The 22,140-nt window shown below is 42.5% G+C and overlaps 1 protein-coding gene across 1 annotated transcript in view; it reads left to right on the plus strand.

Annotated features, from left to right (window-relative positions):
* WNT3A (Wnt family member 3A) overlaps positions 1-22,140 on the plus strand; it is a 69,561-nt gene that overhangs the window by 17,107 nt on the left and 30,314 nt on the right. The window contains exon 2 of the mRNA XM_027548773.1: positions 6,100-6,341. Coding sequence (XP_027404574.1) covers positions 6,100-6,341 — 242 coding nt within the window. The remainder of the gene's footprint in view (positions 1-6,099; positions 6,342-22,140) is intronic.

The raw sequence follows: 22,140 nt of genomic DNA on the forward strand, positions 1-22,140 counted from the left end.
TGTGGGAGAAAGCTGGGGAGGGTCAGGCCTCAGGCACCCAGGATTCAATATGCTCTGCAGGTAATGAAGGAAGAAGTGAGGGAACAAGCCAGCCCCACAGTTGGAATGCCACTCCAGGAATACAGACTCAGGCAGGGCCATGGGGATGTCTGTGATATGTGCTGTGAGGTCATGGCTGGGTTTTGGCATGAGGATGTACAGGATGGAGACTGCACCCAGGGGCGGGTGTCAGATATTAGGGCACAGATGTGAGAGGGACCCAGGAGACCTGGAGTCTGGTTTGGAGGCTTCAGGTTTTCCCTAGAAATGGGGGCACTAGAGATGGCCACCCATGAAAAGAAGGCTCAGCTCCACTTGAGCCCGTGGATGCATGGTGTCGTGGACATTCCCCAGGGAAAGATAGGTTTTAACTCGTAAGAGATGCACTTGATCAGGAAGGAAGAGCAAGCCCAGGATAGAGGTTGCCCAGGATAGAGGTTGCCCAGAAACAGTGGGCAGAATGGGCACAGGATGAGAGGATACCAAACTTGGGAAACCCTGTGTTCAGGACTTCAAGAAGTTGCCCTCTCCTCAGCCAGCTAACTGAATATAGGACTGCATAAGTGCTGCAGTGGGGAGGTATAGAGGGTGATGCTCACACAGGATGGCAGGGGCATTGTGGGGGATAAAAGGGACTCTGTGTGGACACGGAGTTCTGTCTCAGTCTCTGTGGGGTCCCTGGGTCCTGGTGCACACAAGGTTTGTTTGAGCCCTCTGAGCGTCTCTGATGGGAATGGGGTTTGATTCTAAAGATGAATTCGCCCCTCCTACCATCTTGCCGGGGCTTCTTCTTTGCCCTTGGGCATGGGGTATCTCCTACCCCACGTGGGATATTCTCCTTCAAGAATACACAGAGGAACTATACAAAAAAGATCTTCATGACCCAGATAATCACAATGATATGATCACTCACCTAGAGCCAGACATCCTGGAATGTGAAGTCAAGTGGGCTTTATGAACAAAGCTAGTGGAGGTGATGGAATTCCAGTTGAGCTATTTCAAATCCTAAAAGATGATGCTATGAAAGTACTGCACTCAATATGCCAGCAAATTTGGAAAAATCAGCAGTGGCCACGGGACTGGAAAAGGTCAGTTTTCATTCCAGTCCCAAAGAAAGGCAATGCCAAAGAATACTCAAACTACCACACAATTGTACTCATTCACATGCTAATAAGGTAATTCTCAAAATTCTTCAAGCCAGGCTTCAACAATATGTGAACCGTGAACTTCCAAATATTCAAATTGGTTTTAGAAAAGGCAGAGGAACCAGAGATCAAATTGCCAATACCCGTTGGATTATTGAAAAAGCAAGAGAGTTACAGAAAAACATCTATTTCTGCTTTATTGACTATGCCAAAGCCTTTGACTATACGGGTCACCACAAACTGGAAAATTCTCAAAGAAATGGGAATACCAGACCACCTTGTCTGCCTCTTGAGAAATCTGTATGCAGGTCAGGAAGCAACAGTTAGAACTGGACATGGAACAACAGACTGGTTCCAAATAGGGAAAGGAGTACGTCAAGGCTGTATATTGTCACCCTGCTTATTTAACTTCTATGCAGAGTACATCATGAGAAACGCTGGGCTGGATGAAGCACAAGCTGGAATCAAGATTGCCGGGAGAAATATCAATAACCTCAGATATGCAAATGACACCACCCTTATGGCAGAAAGTGAAGAGGAACTAAAGAGCCTCTTGATGAAAGTGAAAGAGAAGAGTGAAAAAGTTGGCTTAAAGCTCAATATTCAGAAAATATTAAGATCATGGCATCTGGTCCCATCACTTCATGGCAAATAGATGGGGAAACACTGGAAACAGTGGCAGACTTTATCTTTTTGGGCTCCAAAATCACTGCAGATGGTGACTGCAGCCACGAAATAAAAAGATGCTTACTCCTTGGAAGAAAAGCTATGAACAACCTAGACAGGATATTAAAAAGCAGAGACATTACTTTGCCAACAAAGGTCCGTCTAGTCAAGGCTATGATTTTCCCCGTAGTCATGTATGGATGTGAGAGTTTGACTATAAAGAAAGCTGAGTGCCGAAGAATTGATGCCTTTGAACTGTGGTGTTGGAGAAGACTCTTGAGAGTCCCTTGGACTGCAAGGAGATCCAACCAGTCCATCCTAAAGGAAATCAGCCCTGAATGTTCATTGGAAGGACTGGTGTTGAAGCTGAAACTCCAATACTTTGGCCACCTGATGCAAAGAACTGACTCATTTGAAAAGACCCTGATGCTGGGAAAGATTGAAGGCGGGAGGAGAAGGGGACGACAGAGGATGAGATGGTTGGATGGCATCACTGACTCCATGGACATGAGTTTGAGTAAACTCTGGGAGTTGGTGATGGACAGGGAGGCCTGGCGTGCTGCAGTCCATGGGGTCGAAAAGAGTCGGACACGACTGAGTGACTGAACTGAGCTGAACTGTGGCCACAAAGATTCGTGGGACAAATTCCCACATTGACGGAGAGATGGGTGGAGACAGGAACTGTGCCCAGAGCCTGGTGCGGCAGAAGCAGGGGGCTGGCCGAGTGTGAGAGGATGGAGCTGGACAGATCTCACAGGACAGATCTCACAGGACTGTGCAATGAGGAGGTGTTCTCTCCGAGTCATCCAATGAGGCGTCTCTGGGTGCTGAAGGGCATGGGTTGTGTGCCTTGAGGCAAGGCGGCCTCTGGAGATTTTGGAGACAAAGAGGGAAAGATGTTAGGGTCTGATTTGTATTTCCAGAGGGTAGGTTTGTTTCTCTGAGAGACAGTGATTCCTGTTTCCTCTCATTCTCACCACAGATGGATGGATCTGGGTTAGACTCAGAGTGGGATTTACTGAAAGCATCATAGTACAGGTGTGCGGCTTGCTGAGGAACACAGAAGCCTCTGTCCCATGTTCTTAGGCATGCCTAACCCTCCAGGAGAGAGCAGATGCTGAACAAGAGGAAACTCTGTGGGTCCAGCTGAAATGTTCACAAAGTCAGCCACCATATAAAGGAAAGGGAAACAGACATTTCCACCTGAATCCCACCAGAGAAACCTACCAGATAAGCAGGGACCATCTTGCCAGGCAGAGGGGTCTGGGCCACACCACAGCAGAAACCCCAGTGGGAGGAGGAGATGGGACACTTGGAGGAGGAGAGAGCGCTGTGGCTAAAGGCCGGGTGAGCACGGGCAACACCTGTACTGCCCAGAGAGTGAGCAGATCTCTGGGGACCAAGGAAGAAAGCACAGAGCCACCCCACACCCCGTGGTCCTCCTAGGTCCACAGGGCCTCCCGTGCGTTGGTCTTCTCCTACCATCCTAAACATTTTCATGGCCCTTTCTGAGAGACCCTGAAGAGCCTTTGTGATATCCGTGGTTGATGGGAGGCAGGCTTCAACAGATGGCCCCAAAAAGTAGCAGTGGCCACACAGTCGTTCACATGGAGCTTCCACCCAGGGGTGAAGGAAGCGTTGAGACACAGGAGCCAAGCAGAGCTCTACTGACAAGAGCCCATCACCCTACAAACACAGATGCTCCCACAGATGACAGAATCATGGTTATCCATCCAACTGGGCAGATACAACAGCGTGTCACCATGGGGCTGGGGAAGCTCATTCCCTCTGCCCTGGAAAGAGCCAGATGGTTCTTCCTCTGAAATCAAGGGCTAATCAAACCTGTCCACCCTAAAGGAAATCAACCCTGAATATTCATTGGAAGGACTGATGCTGAAGCTGAAGCTCCAATACTTTGGCCACCTGATGCAAAGAGCTGACTCATTGGAAAAGACCCTGATGCTGGGAAAGATTGAGGGCAGGAGGAGAAGGGGATGACAGAGGATGAGATGGTTGGATGGCACCATTGACTCAATGGACATGAGTTTGAGCAAACTCCAGGAGATAGTGAAGGACAAGCAAGCCTGACATGCTTCAGTCCATGGGGTTGCAGAGAGTCTGACACAACTGAGTGACTGAACAACAATCACGAATAGTAACATGACTACATTTCAATCAGTTGCGACACATAAACATGTGTGTAACCAACAGCCCCATCAAACACAGAGCACTTCCTTCACCCCAGACCCTAGTAGTCCAGTAGAACTTTCCACAGGGACCAAAATGTTCTTATATCTAACCATCCAATATGGTAACCACAGGTCATGTCTAGCTAGTGTGACTAAGAAACCAAACTTTTCTCTCATTTTTTGTCATTTTGCTTAAATTAAATTGGCACATGTGGTGAGTGGGAACCATTTGGCAAAGCACAGCCTGAGATACATTTTCTCATGCCGCCTTTCGGTCAGGCCAGACCTCCCCTGAGAATGAGGAAACTATCCTGATTTCTGTATCTATCCACGGTGTTGCTGGGCCTTGGTCTCCATCAGAGGATTCGTGGTCACCCACACTGTATCAGGTCTCTCTTAAGCTCGCTGCCAGGGAGATCCCTGACCTTTGCAGCAGCAGACCACTCCTATTTCCATGTAGCATTCCTCTGCAAGAGTCAACACTGTTCATCCATGCTTCTGTGGATGCCTCCTTTGGTGGTTTCCAAGTTTTTCTCTGATGATCACAGCCCTGTGAATATTCTTGAGCACATCTTATTGTGTACATAAGCTTTTATATCTGCTGAGTAAATAGCCAAAAGCCTGCTGGAATGGTGGGCATGAGTTCAGTAGTGATTTTCACCTATATGATTTATTTACCCACTGCTGTGCCCCATCTCTGTGTGTGTGTGTGTGTGTGTGTGTGTGTGCTAAGTCGCTTCAGTCATGTCTGACTCTTGGTGACCCCATGGACTGTAGCCCACCAGGCTGCTCTGTCCATGGGATTCTCCAAGCAAGAATACTGGAGTGGGTTGCCATGCCCTCCTTCAGGGTGCCCCATCTCTAACTCCACTCTAACGGCAGAAAGCAGAGAGGAACTAAAGAGCCTCTTGATGAAGATGAAAGAGGAGAGTGAAAAAACTGGCTTGAAATTCAACATTCAAAAAACTAAGATCATGGCATCTGGTTCCATCACTTCATGGCACACAGAAGGGGGAAAGTGGAAGCAGTGACAGATTTTCCTTTCTTGGGCTCCAATATTACTGCAGACAGGGACTGCAGCCATGAAATTGAAAGACACTTGCTCCTTGAAAGGAAACCTATGACACCTAGACAGCATATTAAAGAACAAAGACGTCACCTTGTTGATAACAGTCCGTATAGTCAAAGCTATGGTTTTTCCAGTAGTCATGTACAGATGTGAGAGTTGGACCATAAAAAAAGCTGAGCACTGAAGAATTGATGCCTTCAAATTGTGGTGCTGGAGAAGACTCTTGAGAGTCCCTTGGACCGCAAGGAGCTCAAACCAGTCAATCCTAAAGGAAATCAACCATAAATATTCATTGGAAGGACTGATGCTGAAGCTCCAATACTTTGGCCACCTGATGCGAAGAGCTGACTCACTGGAAAAGACCCTGAGGCTGGGAAAAATTGAGGGTAGGCGTAGAAGAGGATGGCAGATGATAAGATGGTTAGATAGCATCATTGACTCAATGGACATGGACTTGAGCAACTCCAGGAGATAGTGAAGGACAGGGGAGCCCGGCATGCTGCAATCCCTGAGCTGGACGTGACTTAGCTACTGAACAACAACATGCCCTATCTCACACTGCTCTAAAAGTGATTGTCCTCCTGCCACAGACGCAGCAGCACCTCCTCTGGGCAGCCCCTGTACTGACTCAGCATCATCTGTATCCTTGAGTTCTGTTCTCTGTGTTCCTGAACTGTTTCAGGGTGCTGCTATCTCCACACCATTGGAGCCAGGACCCCTGCAGTTGTGCAGAGAAGCAGGGAAGCCTCCACCACTTCCTTGATTTCTTTTCTGTCAATCCACGTGCACATCACGATGTTTCATGCCAAGTGTCAGGTACAGGACAGGGACAGGCTTCTTCCATGGTGGAAGCACATCTTGCCCAAGGGAAGGAAGGGCCTGTGTGCATCCTCCAAAGAAAGTTCACCTAGGATAGGCCTGACTCCTGCTCCCGGTTCATGGGCCACAAGGGCACTTCCCCTACTAACCAGGCCTCCTTGTCCTCCCCCAGGTCCCTGGCTGTTGGGCCCCAGTACTCATCCCTGGGGACACAGCCCATCCTCTGCGCCAGCATCCCAGGCTTAGTACCCAAGCAGCTGCGTTTCTGCCGGAACTACGTGGAGATCATGCCCAGCGTGGCAGAGGGCATCAAAATCAGCATCCAGGAGTGCCAACACCAGTTCCGTGGCCGCCGTTGGAATTGCACCACCATCAACAACAGCCTGGCCATCTTTGGCCCCGTGCTGGACAAAGGTACAGGTGGTACCCATCATGGCTAGCCAGGCAGAGGTGGCAGCCCAGGGAAGTGGGTGCAGCAGGGCTCAAACCAGCTTCCCCCTCAGTGGGAGTGGGCACAAGCCAGTTCATTTCCTTTCTGCTTCTGTTTCTCACCTGTGCTCAAGCATAGGAACAGCACTTCCAGTCAGGGGGCAGTGCTCGTTACTATAGGGATCGCCTGTTTGGGTCCTTTCCAATGCTCACCCACTCTGGAGGGTGCTCCTGGAGTTCGGGAAGGGTATAGGATCACACAGAGATTCCTCCTGCTTCCCCTTTCCCAAAAAAACAGTTACACAGTTTCACGGGGACAGGATTAACCACTGCAGTTTTCCTGAAGAAGCCAGGACTTCAGGCAGGTCTTAGAGAGAAAATACAAAAACAAACAGAAAACACAAAAAAAGGGTGAGGGTTGGGGATCAGAGAGGCACACAGCAGAAGTTATCCAGGGTCCTGGAGCCCGGGAAGAAGAGGAAGATCTGGCAGGCTGGGTGTTGGTTAACTCTTGGGGAAGAGCAAATTTGTACAAGACATAGGAGTTTAAACAATAATAATCATGTGTTGTCGGTCCCAACATCTGCAGTGTGGGGAGATGCAGTAGGCAGGGCTGGTCTCTGGTAACAAGAGAGAGAGAGACGAGCTGATCCTCATCTCTCTTACATGCCTGGTGGCCCCTGCTGCTTCTGCACATGACCTGGGTTCGCTTAAATGCAGTGGCTGGGCCCTCCAGCAAGTGAGGAAAGAGGGAGGGAGAGAGAAAAAGAGAAAGAGGGAGAGAGGCTTCTTTCACTGAGCATAATGTTTTCAAGATGCATCCACCCGTAGTATGTTTTGGTACTGTATTCCTTTTTATGGCTGAATTATATTCCATTGTACAGATGGATCACATTTTATTTATCCAATCATCTGTTGATGGACAATTAGGTTGTTTCAAGCCTTTTATTCTCTGTTGTGAATAATGCTGATATTTCAAGTATCTGAATACCGGTTTTTCAATTCTTCTGGGTATATTCCTAGAAGTAGAATTGCATAGTAATTCTGTGTTTTGTGGAATTACCAAACTCTTTTTCCACAGCAACCGCACCATTTGCTCTCCCACCAGCAACACAAGAGGGTTCCAGTTTCTCCGCATTATTGCCAATGTTTGTTATTCTTTATTTTTTTCTCCTTTAGCCCTCCCAGTGGATCTGAAGTGATGTCTCATTGTAATTTTTATTTGCACATCCCTTATGACTAATGATGTTGAGCATCTTTTCATGGGATTGTTGAGCATCTTTTCATGGGATTGTTGAACATCTGAGTGTCTTCTTTGGAGAAATGTCTATGCAAGTCCTTTGCCCAGTTTTTAATTGGGTTGTTTATGTTTCTATTGTTGAGTTGTCAGAGTTCTTTATTTATTTATTTATTTTTATTTTTAAACTTTACATAATTGTATTAGTTTTGCAATATCTAACACTAGACAGTTATCAGAAATATAATTTTCAAATATCTTCTCCCTTTATAGATTGTCTTTTCACTTTTATGACAGGGTCCTTTGATGTACAGAAGTTTTAAATTTTGATGACATTCAATTTACCTATTTAGATATCACATCAAAGTAAACATTGCCTAATCTACAGTTATGAAGTTTTACACTTATGTTTTCTCCTAAGAGTTTTATAGTTTTACTTCTTACATTTAGGTCTTTGATCTATTTTTAGTGAATTTTTGTATATAGTGAGAAGTTAAGTGTCAAGCCAGCTAAATTCTTTTGCATGTGGGAAACCAATTATTTCAGCACCATCTGTTCAAAAGACTAGTCTCTCCCCTATTGAATAGTCTTGGCACCCTGGCTAAAAATCAATTGTCCACGGATGTCTGGGTTTATTTCTGGACTTTCAGTTCTATTCCATTGGTCTACCATTCTTCCAATACAACACTATTTTGATTTCTATAGTTTTATAGTATGCTTTAGAGTTGGGAAGTATAAGTTCTCCAACTTTATTTTTATTTTACAATTGCTTTGGCTTTGCTTGTTTTGGCTTTTGGAGAATCCCTTACAATTCCATATGAATTTTAGGGTTATTTTTTCATTTCTGCAAAAAAAGGTTTTTTGAATTTTAATGGAGATTGCATTGAATCTGCATATTAGTTTAAGAAGTATTGCCATCTTAACACTATTGTCTTCTAATCCATGAACATGGGATTTTTCCATTTATTTAGGTCTTCCTTAATTTTTCAGCAGTGTTTTATAGTTTTCAATGAATGAGTCTCATGCATCTTTGGTTAATGCATTCCTAAGTATTTTATTCTTTTGATGCTATTATAAATGAAATCGTTTCATTCATTTCCTTTTCAAATTGTTCACTATATGAAGAAGTACAATTGATTTTTGTGTTTTGATCCTGTCTCCTGCAAATTTGATTCATTTTTTCATTAGCTGTGAGAATTTGTGTAGATTCTTTAGAATTTTCTATATATGAGATCAAGTCATCTGTGAATAGAAATGTTTTTGCTTTTTGCTTTCCAATTTGGATGCCTTTTCTTTCTTTTTCTTGCCTAATTGCTCTGGCTAGCGCTTCCAGTACTATGTTGAATATGAGCAATGAGAGTGGGTACCCTTGTCTTCTTCCTGATCTTAGAGGGAGAGCTTTTAGTCTTTCACCATTGAGTATATGATGCTAGTTGTGAATTTTTCATAACTTCCCTTTATTGGGTTAAGGAGATTGTCTTCTATTCCTAATCTGTTGAGTGTTTGTATCATGAAAAGGGTACTGCTGCTACTGCTGCTAAGTCACTTCAGTCGTGTCCGACTCTGTGCGACCTGTCCCTGGGATTCTCCAGGCAAGAACACTGGAGTGGGTTGCCATTTCCTTCTCCAATGCAGGAAAGTGAAAAGTGAAAGGGAAGTCACTCAATCGTGTCTGACTCTTAGCGACCCATGGACTGCAGCCCACCAGACTCCTCCACCCATGGGATTCTCCAGGCAAGAGTACTGGAGTGGGGTGCCATTGCCTTCTCCGAAAAAGGGTACTAGATTACATCAAATGCTCTTTCTGAATCAATTAAGATGATCACGTGGTTTTGCCTTCATTCTGTTCACATGGCATTTCTTCTAAGAAATTCTTGCCCACGATAGTAGATATAATGGTCATCTGAATTAAATTCTACCATTCTGTCCATTTTAGTTCACTGATTCCTAACAAGTTGATGTTCACTCTTGCCACCTCATGTTTGACCACTTCCAATTTACCTTGATTCATGGACCTAACATTCCAGGTTCCTATGCAATATTGTTCTTTACAGCATCGGACTTTACGGACACATCCACACCTGGGTGTCATTTTTGCTTTTGCTCAGCCTCTTCATTCCTCCTGGAGATATTTCTCCACTCTCCTCCAGTAGCACACTGGACTCCTACAGACCTGGGGGGTGGGGTCTCATCCTTCAGTGTCATATCTTTTTGCCTTTTCATACTGTCCAAGGGGTTTTCAAGGCAAGAATGCTGAAGTGGTTTGCCATTCCCTTCTCCAGTGGACCACATTTTATCAGATCTCTGTACCATGACCTATCTGTCTTGGGTGGCCCAACATGGCCTGATTCATTGTTTCATTGAGTTACCCAAGGAGGCTGTGGTCCATGTGATCATTTTGGTTAGTTTTCCGTGATTGTGGTTTTCATTCTGTCTGCCCTCTGATGAGGGCAAAAGGCTTGTGCAAGCTTCCTGATGGGAGGGACTTGTGGGGAAAACTGGGTCTTGCTCTGGTGGGTAAGGTGATGCTCAGTAAATCTTCAATGCAATTTTCTGCTGATGGCTGAGGCTGTGCTCCTTCTCTGTGGTTTGGCCTGAGACAGCCCAGTCCTAGAGTCTGCAGTCTCTATGGTTGGCTATAGGCTCTATGGTAGGCTCTAGGCTCTATGGTAGGGGTAATGGCGACCTCTTCCAAGAGGACTTATGCCAGCATGCTGCACCTCCCAGGACTACTGCTGCCAATGCCCCGATCCTGAGGCCAGCCGCTGTCGACCCACGCCTCTGCTGGAGACTCCCAGACTCTCACAGGCAAGTCTGGCTGAGTCTCTCGGGGGGTCTCTGCTCCTTTCTCTTGGGTCCTGGTACACACAAGGTTTTGTCTCTGCCCTCCAAGTGTTTGTTTTCCCTGTTCTGTGGAAGTTCTGTAATCAAATCCCATTGACCTGCAAATTCCCTGGGAATATTCAGTCTCTTTGCTGAATCCCCAGGTTGGGGAAGTCTGTTGTAGGGCCTGGAGCTTTCATAACAGTGCAAGAACTTCTTTGGTATAATTGTTCTCCAGTTTGTAGATCGCCCACCCATTGGCTCTTTGGTAAGGTTGATGGCGACCTCCTCCAAGAGGATTTATGCCACATGCCATGCCTCCCAGGACTGCTGCTGCCAGTGCCCCTGTCCCTGAGACTGGCCACTGCTGACCCGTGCTTCCACAGGGGACCCTCAGACACTAACAGGCAGGTCTGGCTTAGTCTCCTGTGCGATCACTGCTTCTTTCCCTGGGTCCTGGTGCACACAAGGTTTTGTCTGGGCCCTCCAAGAGTCTTTGGCGGGTATGAGGTTTGATTTTAAACATGATTGCACCCTCTCTACTGTCTTACTGTGGCTTCTCCTTTGTCCTTGGACATGGGGTATCTTTTTTTGGTGGGTTCCAACATCCTCCTGTTGATGGTTGTTCAGCAACCAGTTGCAATTTTGGTGTTCTCTCTGGAAACTGAGTGCACATCCTTCAATTTTTCTCATATATATATATATATGCAAGATTATATATATATACATTAATATACAGTATTTGTTTTTCTCTTTTGACCTACTTCACTCTGTATAACAGGCTCTAGGTTCATCATCTCAATTCAGCTGACTCAAATTCATTCCTTTTTACGGCTGAGTAATAGGCCATTGTATAATATGACCACATCTTCTTATTCATTCATCTGTTGATGGCCATCTAGGTTGCTTCCATGACCTGGCTATTGTAAATAGTGCTACAATGAACATTGGGGTACATGTGTCTTTTTCAGTTATGGTTTTCTCAGGGTATATAACCAGTAGTGGGATTGCTGGGTCATATGGTAGTTCTATGTTTAATTTTTTAAGGAAACTCCATACTGTTCTCCGTAGTGGCTATACCAATTCTTTTTTTTCCACACTCTCTCCAGCATTTATTACTTATGGACTTTTTGATGATGACAATTCTGACTGGTGTGCGTTGATACCTCTTTGTAGTTTTGATTTAGTATTTCTCTAATAATTACTGATATTCAGCATCTTTTCATGTGTCTTTTGGCCATCTATATGTCTTTGGAGAGATGTCTATTTAGGTCTTCCACTCATTTTTTGATCGGATTTTTTTCTTTTATGTTGAGCTCCATGAGCTGTTTGTATATTTTGGAGATATTATTTGTATATATTAATTACATATATATAATTTGTATATTTGTATATGTTAATTATTATTAATAGTATATAAAATTATTGATTAATTATATAAATTAATATATTATTTTGTATATATTGTATATATTAATATACATATTAGCTATGTATATAGCTAATATTTGTATGTATTAATTTATTTGTATATATTAATTTCCCTTTCTGCTCTATTTGTCTATATTAATCCTTTGTTGCTTAATTTGCAAATATTTTTACCCATTCTACTGGAGTTTCCCTGGTGGCTCAGATGATAAAGAATGTGCCTGCAATGCAGGAGGGTTTCCCTGATAGCTCAGTTGGTAAAGAATCTACCTGCAATCCTGGAGACCCCAGTTTGATTCCTGGGTCAGGAAGATCCACTAGAGAAGGGATAGGCTACCCACTCCAGTATTCTTGGGCTTCCCTTGTAGCTCAGCCGGTGAAGAATCCACCTGCAATGCAGGAGACCTGGGTTCAATCGCTGGGTTGGGAAGATCCTCTGGAGAAGGGAAAGACTACCCACTCCAGTATTCTGGCATAGAATTCCATCGACTGTATAGTCCATGGGGTTGCAAAGAGTCAGACATGACTGCAATGTAAGAGTCAGGTTCAACCCCTGGGTTTGGAAGGTCCCCTGTAGAAGAAAATGGCAACCCACTCCAGCATACTTGCCTGGAAAATCCCATGGATAGAGGAGCCTGGTGGGCTACAGTCCATGGGGTCACAAAGAGTTGAACGCGACTCAGCGACTAACACTTTTTTTCCTTTACCCATTCTGACGGTTGTCTTTTCATTTTGTTCATGGTTTCCTTTCCTGTGAAAAAACTTTTAAGTTTAATTAGGTCCCATTTGTTTATTTTTCTTTTTACATTTTCATTATTCTAGAAGGTGCAAGAACTTGTTTGCAAAAAAAGATCTTGCTGTGATTTATGTCAAAGAGTGTTTCCTCTATGTTTTCCTCTAAGAGTTTTATAGTGTCTGGACTTACATTTAGGTCTTTAATCCGTTTTAAGTTTACTTTTGTGTATGATGTTGCTGCTGCTGCTGCTGCTAAGTTGCTTCAGTCGTGTGACCCCATAGACAGCAGCCCATTAGGCTCCCCTGTCCCAGGGATTCTCCAGACAAGAACATTGGAGTGGGTTGCCATTTCCTTCTCCAATGCATGAAAGTGAAAAGTGAAAGTGAAGTCGCTCAGTTGTGTCCGACTCTTAGCGACCCCATGGACTGCAGACTACCACGCTCCTCCATCCATGGGATTTTCCAGGCAAGAGTACTGGAGTGGGGTGCCATTGCCTTCTCCAGTATGATGTTAGGGAGTATTCTAATTTCATTATTTTACATGTGGCTGTCTAGATTTCCCGGCACCACTTATTGAAGAGGCTATCTTTTCTCCACTGTATATTTTTGCCTCCTTTGTCATAGATTAGGTGACCATAGGTGCATGGGTTAACTTATGGGCTTTCTATCCTGTACCATGGATCTATTTCTCTGTTTTTGTACCAGTACCATACTGTCTTGATTACTGTAGCTTTGCAGTATAGTTTGAAGTTTGGAAGCCTGAATCCTCTAGCTCCATTTTTCTTTCTCAAGATTACTTTGGCTCTTTGGGGTGTTTTCATACAGACTGTAAAAATTTTTTTTCTAATTCTATGAAGAATGCCATTGGTAATTTGATAGGAATTCCATGGAATCTGTAGTTTGCTTTAGGCAATATACTCATTTTCATTATATTGATTCTTTCAATTCAAGAACATCATATTTCTCTCCATCTGTTTGTGTCCTCCTTGATTTTCATTAGTGTTTTATAGTTTTTGGAATACAGGTCTTTTGCCTTATTAAGTTGGTTTTGTTATTAGTGTGTAGGAATGCAGCAGATTTCTATGCATTAATTTTGTATCCTACAACTTTACCAAATTCACTGACTATGTCCAGTAGTTTTCTGGTGGCATCTTAGGATTTTCTACATATATAGTATCATGTCATCTGAAAATAATGACAGTTTTACTTCTTCTTTTCCAACTTGGATTCCTTTTATTTCTTTTTCTTCTCTAATATCCATGGCAAGGACTTCCAAAACAATGTTGATGAGAATGGACATTCTTTGTCTTGTTCCTGATATTAGGGGAAATGCTTTCAGTTTTTCGCCATTGAAAATGATGTTTGTTATATATTGCATTTATTATGTTGAGTTTCCCTGTGTGCTCATTTCCTGGAGAGTATCATAGATGGTTGTTGAATTTTGTGAAAAGCTTTCTCTGCGTCTATTGAGATGATCATATGGTTTTTATTCTTTAATTTGTTAATATGGTCTATCACTGCATAGACTATCACACTGATTGACTTGTGTACATTGAAAGATTTGTGTATATTTCTGGGATAAATCCCACTTGATCATGGTGTATAATCCTTTTAATGTATTATTGGATTCTGTTGGCTAGTATGTTTTTAAGCATTTCCCAATGATTTTAAATCAATTTATTTGTAAAAACAGAAAAAGGAAAGAAAGAAATAAAACCATTAACAGTAGTACAGTTGATACAGTTGCTAAGGCATTAATAACTTATAAAAGACATAGTAGCTAGATACGTGGAAAAGGAAATGGCAACCCACTCCAGTGTTTTTGCCTGGAGAATCCCAGGGATGGCACAGCCTGGTGGGCTGCCGTCTATGGGGTCGCACAGAGTCAGACACGACTGAAGCGACTTAGCAGCAGCAGCTAGATAAGTGTGTGTGTTCACTTGCTAAGTCATGTCCAACTCTGCAACCACATAGACCACAGCAGCCAGACTTCCTTGTCCTTCACCATCTCCCGGAGTTTACTCAGATTCACATTCATTGAGTCAGTGATGCTATCTAACCATTTTGTCCTCCTCCATCCTCTTCTCCTTTTGCCTACAATCTTTCCCAGCATCAGGGTCTTTTCCAATAGGACAGTACTTCACATCAGGTGGCCAAAGTATTGGAACTTCAGCTTCAGCATCAGTCCTTCCAATGACTATTCAGAGTTGATTTCTTGTGGAATTGACTGGTTTGATCTCCTTGCAGTCCAAGGGACTCTCAAGAGTCTTCTCCAGCACCAAAATTTGAAAGCATCAATTCTTCAGTGCTCAGCCTTCTTTTTGAAGAAAGAAATGGCAACTCACTCCAGGGTTCTTATCTGGAGAATCCCATGAAAAGAAGAGCCTGGCTGGCTACAGATTATGGGGTTGCAAAGAGTCAGCCATGACTCAGCAGTTAGAAAACAACAACAGCCTTCTTTATGGTCCAACTCTCACGTCCATACGTGACTACTGGAAAAAGCAGAGCTTTTACTATATGGACCTTTGTCGGCAAAGTGATGTCTCTGCTTTTTAATACTCTGTCTAGGTTTGTCACAGCTTTCCCTCCCAGGAGCAAGCATCTTTTATTATCACAGCTACAGTCACCATCTACAGTGATTTTGGAGCCCAATAAAATATAATATGTCACTGCTTCCACTTTTTCCTCTTCTATATGCCATGAAGTGATGGGACCGGATGCCATGATCTTAGTTTTTTGAATGTTGAATTGTAATCTAGGCTTTTCACTCTCCTATTTCACCTTCATCAAGATGCCCTTTAGTTCCTCTTCACTTTCTGCCATTACAGTGGTATTATCTGCATATCTGAGGTTGCTGATATTTCTCCTGGTAATCTTGATTCCAGCTTGAGTTATCCATGCTGGCATTTCCCATGATGTACTCTACATATACATTAAATAAGCAAGATGACAATATACAGCCTTGGTGTACTCCTTTATCATTTTGAACCAGTCTGTTGTTCTATATCTGTTTCTAACTGTTGCTTCTTGACCTGCATACAGGTTTCTTAGGAGATAAGTAAGGTGGTCTGGTATTCCCATCTCTTCAAGAATTTTCCACAGTTTATTGTGAACCACACAATCAAAGATTTTAATGTACTCAATAAAGCATAAGTAGATGCTTTTCTGAAATTCCCTTGCTTTCTCTATGATCCAAGAAATATTGGCAATATAATCTCTGGTTCCTTTGCCTTTTCTAAATCCAGCTTATACATCTGGAAGTTCTCAGTTCACATACTGCTGAAGCCTAGCTTGAAGAATTTTGAACATAACCTTTCTAGCATGTGATATGAGCACAGTTGTAAGGTAGTTTGAACATTCTTTGGCTCTACACATGGACATCACCAGATAGTCAATACCAAAATTAGATTGATTATATCCATTACAGATGAAGATGGAGAAGCTCTATACAGTCCATAAACACAAGACCTGGAGCTCACTGCAGCTCAGATCATCAGCCCCTTATTGCCAAATGCAGGCTTGAACTGAAGAAAATAGGAAAAACCATTCAGGTTTGACCTAAATCAAATCCCTTATGATTATACCATCAGTTCAGATCAGTTCAGTCACTCAGTCAAGCCCAACTCTGTGACCCCATGAATCGCAGCACGCCAGGCCTCCCTGTCCATCACCAACTCCCGGAATTCACCCAAACTCATGTGCATCGAGTTGGTGATGCCATCCAGCCATCTCATCCTCTGTTGTCCACTTCTCCTCCTGCCCCCAATCCCTCCCAGCATCAGGGTCTTTTCTAATGAATCAACTCTTCACATGAGGTGGCCAAAGTATTGGGGTTTCAGCTTCAGCATCAGTCCTTCCAATGAACACCCAGGACTGGTCTCCTTTAGGTTGGACTGGTTGGATCTCCTTGCAGTCCAAGGGACTCACAAGAGTCTTCTCCAACACCACAGTTCAAAAGCATCAATTCTTCGGTGCTCAGCTTTCCTCACAGTCCAACTCTCACATCCATACATGACCACTGGAAAAACCATAGCCTTAACTAGACAGACCTTTGTTGGCAAAGTAATATCTCTGCTTTTTAATATGCTATCTAGGTAGGTCATACTTTCCTTCCAAGGAGTAAGCGTCTTTTAATTTCATGGCTGCAGTCACCATCTGCAGTGATTTTGGAGCCCAAAAAAATAAAGTCTGACACTGCTTCCACTGTTTCTCCATCTATTTCCCATGAAGTGATGAGACCAGGTGCCATGATCTTAGTTTTCTGAATGTTGAGCTTTAAGCCAATCTTTTCACTCTCCTCTTTCACTTTCATCAAGAGGCTTTTTAGTTCCTCTTCACTTTCTGCCATAAGGTTGGTGTCATCTGCATATCTGAGGTTATTGATATTTCTCCTGGAAATCTTGATCCCAGCTTGTGCTTCATCCAGCCCAGCATTTCTCATGATGTACTCTACATATAAGTTAAATAAGCAGGGTGACAATATACAGCCTTGATGTACTCCTTTTCCTATTTGGAACCAGTCTGTTGTTCCATGCCCAGTTCTAACTGTTGCTTCCTGACCTGCAAACAGATTTCTTAAGAGGCAGGTCAGGTGGTCTGGTATTCCCATCTCTTTCAGAATTTTCCACAGTTTATTGTGATCCACACAGTCAAAGGCTTTGGCATAGTCAATAAAGCAGAAATAGATGTTTTTCTGGAACTCTCTTGCTTTTTCCATGATCCAGCGGATGTTGGCAATTTGATCTCTGGTTCCTCTGCCTTTTCTAAAACCAGCTTCAACATCAGGAAGTTCACGGTTCATGTATTGCTGAAGCCTGGCTTGGAGAATTTTGAGCATTACTTTACTAGCGTGTGAGATGAGTGCAATTGTGCGGTAGTTTGAGCATTCTTTGGCATTGCCTTTCTTTGGGATTGGATTGAAAACTGACCTTTTCCAGTCCTGTGGCCACTACTGAGTTTTCCAAATTTTCTGGCATATTGAGTGCAGCACTTTCATGGCATCATCTTTCAGGATTTGAAACAGCTCAACTGGAATTCCATCACCTCCACTAGCTTGTTCGTAGTGATGCTTTCTAAGGCCGACTTGACTTCACATTCCAGGATGTCTGGCTCTAGGTCAGTGATCACACCATTGGGATTATCTGGGTCGTGAAGATCTTTTTTGTACAGTTCTTCTGTGTATTCTTGCCACCTCTTCTTAATATCTTCTGCTTCTGTTAGGTCCATACCATTTCTGTCCTTTTTCGAGCCCATCTTTGCATGAAATGTTCCCCTGGTATCTCTAATTTTCTTGAAGAGATCCCTAGTCTTCCCCATTCTGTTGTTTTCCTCTATTTCCTTGTATTGATCACTGAGGATCATACCATAGAGGCGACCAATAGATTCAAAGGCTTAGATCTGGTCGATAGAGTGCCTGAAGAATTATGGACAGAGATTCATAACATTGTACAGGAGGCAGGAACCAAAACCAACTGAAAGAAAAAAATGCAAGAAGGCAAAGTGGTTGTCTGAGGAGGCTGTACAAATAGCTGAGAAATGAAGAAAAGCCAAAGTCAAGGGAGAAAGGAAAAAATACCCAACTGAATGCAGAGTTCCAGAGAATAGCAAAGAGAGAAAAGAAGGCCTCCTTAAGTGAACAATGCAAAGAAAGAGGAAAATAATAGAATGGCAAAGACTAGAAATCTCTTTAAGAGAATTGGAGATATCAAGGTACAATTTCATGCAAAGATGGGCACGATAAAGGACAGAAACAGTAAAGACCTAATAGAAGCAGAAGAAGTTAAGAAGAGGTGGAAAGAGTTTTGTTGTTTTTGTTCAGTCACTCAGCCATATCCAACTCTGCAACCCCTTGAACTGCAGCACGCCAGGCTTCCCTGTCCTTCGCTATCTCCTGGAGTAGGCTCAAAATCATGTCCATTGAGTCGGTGATACCATCCAACCATCTCATTCTCTGTTGTCCACTTCTCCTCCTACCTTCAGTCTTTCCCAGCATCAGACTCTTTTCTAATGAGTCAGCTTTTCCCATCAGGTGGCCAAAGTATTGGAGGTTCAGCTTTAGCATCAGTTCAAAAGCATCAGTTCTTTGGCGCTCAGCCTTCTTTATAGTCCAACCCTCACATCCATACATGACTACTGGAAAAACCATAGTTTGACTCTACAGACCTTTGCTGGCAAAGTGATGCCTGCTTTTTAATATGCTGTCTAGTTTGGTCATAGCTTTTCTTCCACGAAGCAAGAATCTTTTAATTTCATGGCTGCAGTCACTGTCTGCAGTGATTTTGGAGCCCAAGAAAATAAAGTCTGTCACTGTTTCCATTGTTTCCCCATCTATTTGTCATGAAGTGATGGGACCAGATGCCATGATCTTTTTTGAATGTTGAATTTTAAGCCAGCTTTTTCACTCCCCTCTTTCACCTTTATCAAGAGGCTCTTTAGTTCTTCTTTGCTTTCTGCCATAAGGGTCATCTGCATATCTGAGATTGTTGATATTTCTCCCGGCAATCTTGATTCCAGCTTGTGGTTCATCCAGCCTGGCATTTTGCGTGATGTACTCTGCATACAAGTTAAATAAGCAGGGTGACAATATACAGCCTTGATGTACTCTTTCCCCAATTGGAACCAGTCCATTGCTCCATGACCAGGTCTAACTGTTTCTTCTTGACCTGCATATAGATTTCTCAAGGGGCAGGTCAGGTGGTCTGGTATTCCCATCTCTTTCAGAATTTTCCACAGTTTGTTGTGATCCACACAGTCAAAGGCTTTAGTGTAGTCAGTGAAGCAGAAGTAGATGTTATTTTGGAATTCACTTGCTTTTTTTATGATCCAGCAGATGTTGGCAATTTGATTTCTGGTTCCTATGCCTTTTCTAAATCTAGCTTGAACATCTGGAAACTCTCAGTTCACATACTGTTGAAGCCTAGTTTGGAGAATTTTGAGCATTACTTTGCTAGCATTTGAGATGGGTGCAGTTGTGCAGTAGTTTGAACTTTCTTTGGGATTGGAATGAAAACTGATCTTTTCCAGTCCTGTGGCCACTGCTGAGTTTCCCAAATTTGCTGACATATTTAGTACAGCACTTTCACAGCATCATCTTTTAGGATTTGAAACAGTTCAGCTGGAATTCCATCACCTCCACTATCTTTGTTTGTAGTGATGCTTCCTAAGGCTCACTTGATTTCACACTCCAGGATGTCTGGCTCTAGGTGAGTGATCACACCATCATAGTTATTTGGGTCATTAAGATCTCTTTTGTTCTTCTGTGAATTCTTGCCATCCCTTTTAATATCTTCTGCTTCTGTTAGGTCCATACCATTTCTGTCCTTTATTGTGCCCATCTTTGCATGAAATGTTCCCTTGGTATCTCTAACTTTCTTGAAGAGATCTCTAGTCTTTGCCATTCTATTGTTTTCCTCTATTTCTTTGCACTGTTCACTTTAGAAGACTTTCTTATCTCTCCTTGCTATTCTTTGGAACTCTGTGTTCAGATGAGTGTATCTTTCCTTTTCTCTTTGCCTTTTGCTTGTTTTCTCAGCTATTCATAAGGCCTCCTCAGACAACCATTTTGGCTTTTTGCATTTCTTTGTCTTGGGGATGGTTTTGATTACCACCTCCTATACAATGTCACAAACTTCCATCCATAGTTCTTCAGGTGTTCTGTCTATCAGATCTAATCCCTTGAATCTATTTGTCACTTCTACTGTATAATCATAAGGGATTTGATTATAGGTCATACCTGAATGGCCTAGTGGTTTTCCCTACTTTCTTCAATTTAAGTCTGAATTTTGCAATAAGGAGTTCATGATTTGAGCCACACTCACCTCCCAGTCTTGTTTTTGCTGACTGTATAGAGCTTCTCCATCTTCAGCTGCAAAGAATATAATCAATCTGATTTTGGTATTGATCATCGGGTGTTTTCCATGTGTAGAGTCATCTCTTGTGTTGTTGGAAGAGGTGAGAATACACTGAAGAAATATACAAAAAAAGTTATTTTCTTACTGACTGGGATAACCACGATGAGGTGGTCATTCACCTAGAGCCAGACAATCTGGAGTGTGAAGTCAAGTGGGCCTTAGGAAGCATAACTACAAATAAAGATAGTGGAGGTGATGGAATTCCAGCTGAACTATTTCCAATCCTAAAAGATGATGCTGTGAAAGTGTTGCACTCAATATGCCAGCAAATTTGGAAAATTCAGCAGTGACCTCAGGACTGAAAAATATCAGTTTCCCTTCCAATCCCAGAGAAGGGCAATGCCAAAGAATTTTCAAACCTCAGTACATTTACATAAAATGATTCTAATAATAATTAAACAGGAAGCAATGAGCTTTTTTCAGTATTGATGTGAAAGCAGGCAGTTTGGAATTTAAAAATAATTGACTCAAATAGTTAATGTTTATCTGTTCCCTTAACTTCCATAGTTTCTCAGGGAAGGCCAATTTTAAAATGTATTTTCCTTTTCATTATAAATACTTCAAGGAGAAAAAAGTAAAAACAATTTAAAAATTTAGTTCCTATTACCTGGCATAGTGATTTGGTATTTCTATATATTTCAAAATGATCCTTACACTAAGTCCAGTTACCATCTGTCAGTATACAAAGATATTATGTATCTTTTGACTGTATATATTCCTCACTCTGTGTATTTCTTACCTGTGACCCACTTACTTTGCAACTGGAAGTTTGTACTTCTTGATCTCTTTCACCCATTCTTTCCTCAGTATTTTCTCTAACCAGTAGTAAGAAAGAATTGAATTTGACCTGAGCCAACCTTCATAATGTTGGCTAGTATTTTGTTGAGGAATTTTTGCATCTATGTTCATCAGTGATATTGGTCTGTAATTTTCTTATTTTGTGAGATATCTTTGTCTGATTTTGGTATCCGGATGATGATGGTGGCGTCATAGAACAAATTTGGGAGTGTTCCTCCTTCTGCAATTTTTTGAAAGAGTTTGAGAAGGTACAGTGTTAGCTGTTCTCCAAATGTTTGACAGAATCTGCCTGTGAAGCCATCTGGTCATGGACTTTTATTTGTTAGAAGATTTTAAATTGCGGTTTCAATTTCATTACATGTGATTGGTCTGCTAATACTTTCTAAGGCTTCCTGGTTCAACCTTGGAAGGTTGTACCTTTCTAGAATTTGTCTGTTTCTTTCAGGTTGTCCAATTTATTGGCGTATAGTTGCTTTTAGTAGTCTCTTATGATCCTTTGTATTTCTATGATGTCAGTTGTGATTTCTGCTTTTTCATTATTAGTTTCATTGATTTGTGTCCTCTCCCTTTTTCTCTTGAGGAATGTGGCTAAAGATTTATTGATTTTGTTTATCTTCTCAAAGAACCAATTTTTGCTTTTATTTACCATTGCTATTGTTTTCTTCACTTCCATTTCATTTATTTCTAATCTGATCTTTATGATTTCTTTTTCCTCCTACTGGCTTCGGATTTTCTTTGTTCTTCTTCCTCTGGTTGCTTTGGTGTAGGGTTATATTGTTTGTGATTTTTCTTATTTCTTGAGGTATGGATGAATTGCTATGAACTTCCCTCTTAGAATTTGCTGTGTCCCATA

The sequence above is a fragment of the Bos indicus x Bos taurus genome, chromosome 7, assembly GCF_003369695.1.
Source record: "Bos indicus x Bos taurus breed Angus x Brahman F1 hybrid chromosome 7, Bos_hybrid_MaternalHap_v2.0, whole genome shotgun sequence".
Lineage (NCBI taxonomy): Eukaryota > Metazoa > Chordata > Mammalia > Artiodactyla > Bovidae > Bos > Bos indicus x Bos taurus.